The sequence below is a fragment of the Arachis duranensis genome, chromosome 6 (assembly GCF_000817695.3).
Source record: "Arachis duranensis cultivar V14167 chromosome 6, aradu.V14167.gnm2.J7QH, whole genome shotgun sequence".
In the NCBI taxonomy this organism is placed as follows: domain Eukaryota; kingdom Viridiplantae; phylum Streptophyta; class Magnoliopsida; order Fabales; family Fabaceae; genus Arachis; species Arachis duranensis.
The window spans coordinates 14,296,265-14,299,296 of NC_029777.3; the positions used below are offsets into that span (position 1 = coordinate 14,296,265).

The following is a 3,032-nucleotide window of genomic DNA, read 5'->3' on the forward strand; positions in this document are numbered from 1 at the left end:
TAAAAAATAGTACAAGTAACAATTATTAGAAGAATTTAATTTTGGTATACAGAATATTCAATGTAAAAATTTTACACGATTATCTTTTGTTAGCGTCACAATACATATATAATTGGGTATCAGAATAAAATTCATCACCTTTTACACACTAATTGTGTGTATATAAAAGTTAAATTTTTATTTTAAATTAAAAACATATACTTTAGAAGTAGTTTTGCTAACGGAAAAACTACCATTTGTACCCATGAATTTTGCGAACACTGACAAAAGTACCCATCAAACAAGAAAACTAACGTTGTACCCATGAAAGATGGGTTCCGTGTGACAATAGTACTCAAACCGTGATTTTTCATTGACTTTTTGATAAAATTTTCAAATTACCCCTTCTATCTTCTTTGCCAAATTCCGAATTTTACAACCCTCATCCTTCGTCTTCCTCCTCTACTGCTGCCAATCTTCCTCCTTTACTGCTGCCAGCCACCAGGCATGAGCTGACTGATTTTGCCTTCATCCAGAGCCATCTTGTGCTCCGTGACTTTCAACCATATGCAAACCCCAGTGAAGCTGAGGATGAGGCTGGCAAGGCCACTCCCGAGCTCGATCCCAACAATGGCCAAAACAGACAGGCCCCTGGTCTTAATGGGTGGAAGAAGGTAGCCATAGAGATCCTTGTTCCCCAAGAAGGAGGTAGCGTTGAAGCGGGACAGAGTGCCGGTCCGGTTGGATAAAGAAGGCGGTATGGGCCCGAAAAGCCTGTTATTAGAGACATCGAAGGTGGAGAGCCTGACGAGGAGGCCCAATTGCTGGGAAATGGGACCAGTGAGGAGGTTATCATGGAGGTCAATGACGTTGAGGTAGGCGCACATTGTGAGCTGTGGCGGGATCTGGCCCTGGAGTTGGTTAGAAGAGAGGTTGAGGACGACGAGGTTGGCGAAGGACTGGATGTCGGGAGGGATGGGTCCAGTGAGGGCGTTGGAGGATAGGTCGAGTGATTGGAGGTAGGTGCAGTTGGAGAGGAAGGGAGAGATGGTTCCTCCGAGAGAGAGGTTGCTGAGGGAGAGTCTCAAGATGCGGTCGTTGTTGTAGATTGCCCCTTTCAGGTTGGATAGTAGTCGTTCCACAAGGTGGCTGACAGCAGCAGAGGAGGAAGACGAAGGATGAGAGTTGTGAAATTTGGAATTTGGGGAAGAAGATAAAATGGGTAATTTGGAAATTTTATTAAAAAGTCAACGAAAAATCACGGTTTGGGTACTATTGTCACACAGAACCCATCTTTCATGGGTACAACGTTAGTTTTCTTGTTTGATAGGTACTTTTGTCAGCGTTCGCAAAATTCATGGGTACAAATGGTAGTTTTTCCTTTTGCTAACTATGTATGTTAATATTCTAAGCACATTTTTTAGTTAATATAAAAATTCAAAAGTATAGTCTTTTGGACGTAATCACATACATTTTTTTTACGATTTAAATGAAATATTTTTTATAGAACTAAGGAAAATGATAAATAAATGTATTGATACATTTACGGTTGATTTTGTATTTTTTGGAGTTTGTACTTGCTCTCCAGATTATTGATATTATTCTTATACTACTGTCATGTAGAATATTTCGTTAATTATTTAATTCTGACCTCACATGGAACTACATTGAAATTAAATAAAACTTTTTTTTATTCAAATAGAATACTTTAAATCTTAAAGGCCAAAATAGAATTACGCCCAAATATAGAGGACTAATTTAATACTTTACCTTATATATTTTTAATTGTTAAGACATATACTGTATATGAAATAAACCTAAAAGGAATAATAACATATTAGTGTAAACATTCTAAATGTAGTGTATATACATTGAACTATTAGCATAAATAATTAATTAGTTATGGGATGAACCACACTAGCAGGCTATAGCACCATCATGTAAATAGAATATAGATATAGATAGAGAGAGATTAATGATGATGAAAGAGATTGGGTTGCAAGTCAATATAGTAGTGCATAAATTAGGTAATAAGGATCTTAGAAGAAGCAAGTATATATATGAGATAATAGTGCTTGGAAAGTAAAAAAGAAATGATGATTGAAATCCCTTGATGGGGTGCAGTGAATTGTAGCAATTATCCATGAAATGATAGGAGAATGATGACCACAAAGTTTATAAGCTTTTTCTCAAAGAGATATTTGATAAGTGGAGAGACCACTATATCTATCACACCGGGTTTTCTGATGATATGCTCTCCTCTGCATGCTGCCATGACCCATAATTAAACGTTTGAGACAATTTGAAACAAATAATAATTTTAAATTTTTTTCAAAATATTAAGGATAAAAATCATACTTTTTTGGGTAAACGTTATCTCATGATAATGTAATACTTTTTGGGGAAAAATATGAATAATGATAAACGTAAGCTACTGACGAAGAAGGACAAGAAAATTTAAATTAAATAATAATAATAATAAACGAGATAAGAGATGAGTATTTATTTTAATAAATATTATTCAATCTTTTTTTTTTCATACGGAACTATATATTTACATAGATTTGTTATTGTTTATTTATATGTAACAATACTATTCATAGGCATAAGTATATTCATATTTATAGACTTACACCATAATAAAATATATATAGTATCTTTGTAATGATTTTTTTATTGTTTATTGTAGCTAATTTTTGTTGTAACAATTAAAAAAATATTATCAATTTGAGCGTCACCAACTAACACAACGATAATTTTAAACTGCTGTTGATAAAAAATATTACTAAATTATTTGTGACGATTTTTAAAGTATAAAATTATTATTAATTTATAACACTTAGTGTATTTTATGTTATATTTAGCAACGGTTTGATTATTAAATTCTGTGAACTTTTTTTTATCTTTTTAATCTCAAACGAAGCAATAAGGGGTTTTGGTCTTTTGAAAGAATGGAAAATAAGAAAAAGAGAGATATATATTCATATAGATGATAAAACTAGCGGTTAAAAAGTTACATTAAAAAGTGTCACAATATTTTTGAATAAATACTC

At 33.1% G+C, this 3,032-nt stretch overlaps 1 protein-coding gene across 1 annotated transcript; it reads right to left on the bottom strand.

Annotated features, from left to right (window-relative positions):
• Positions 1 to 464: 464 nt before the first annotated feature.
• On the bottom strand, positions 465 to 1,279 carry LOC107492961 (receptor-like protein 44). The gene is made up of 2 exons (XM_021125725.2): positions 1,242 to 1,279; positions 465 to 1,128 (listed from the first exon to the last, which is right to left on the bottom strand). The coding sequence occupies exons 1-2, from the start codon at positions 1,277 to 1,279 to the stop codon at positions 465 to 467; spliced, it is 702 nt and encodes a 233-aa protein (XP_020981384.2).
• Positions 1,280 to 3,032: the final 1,753 nt, after the last annotated feature.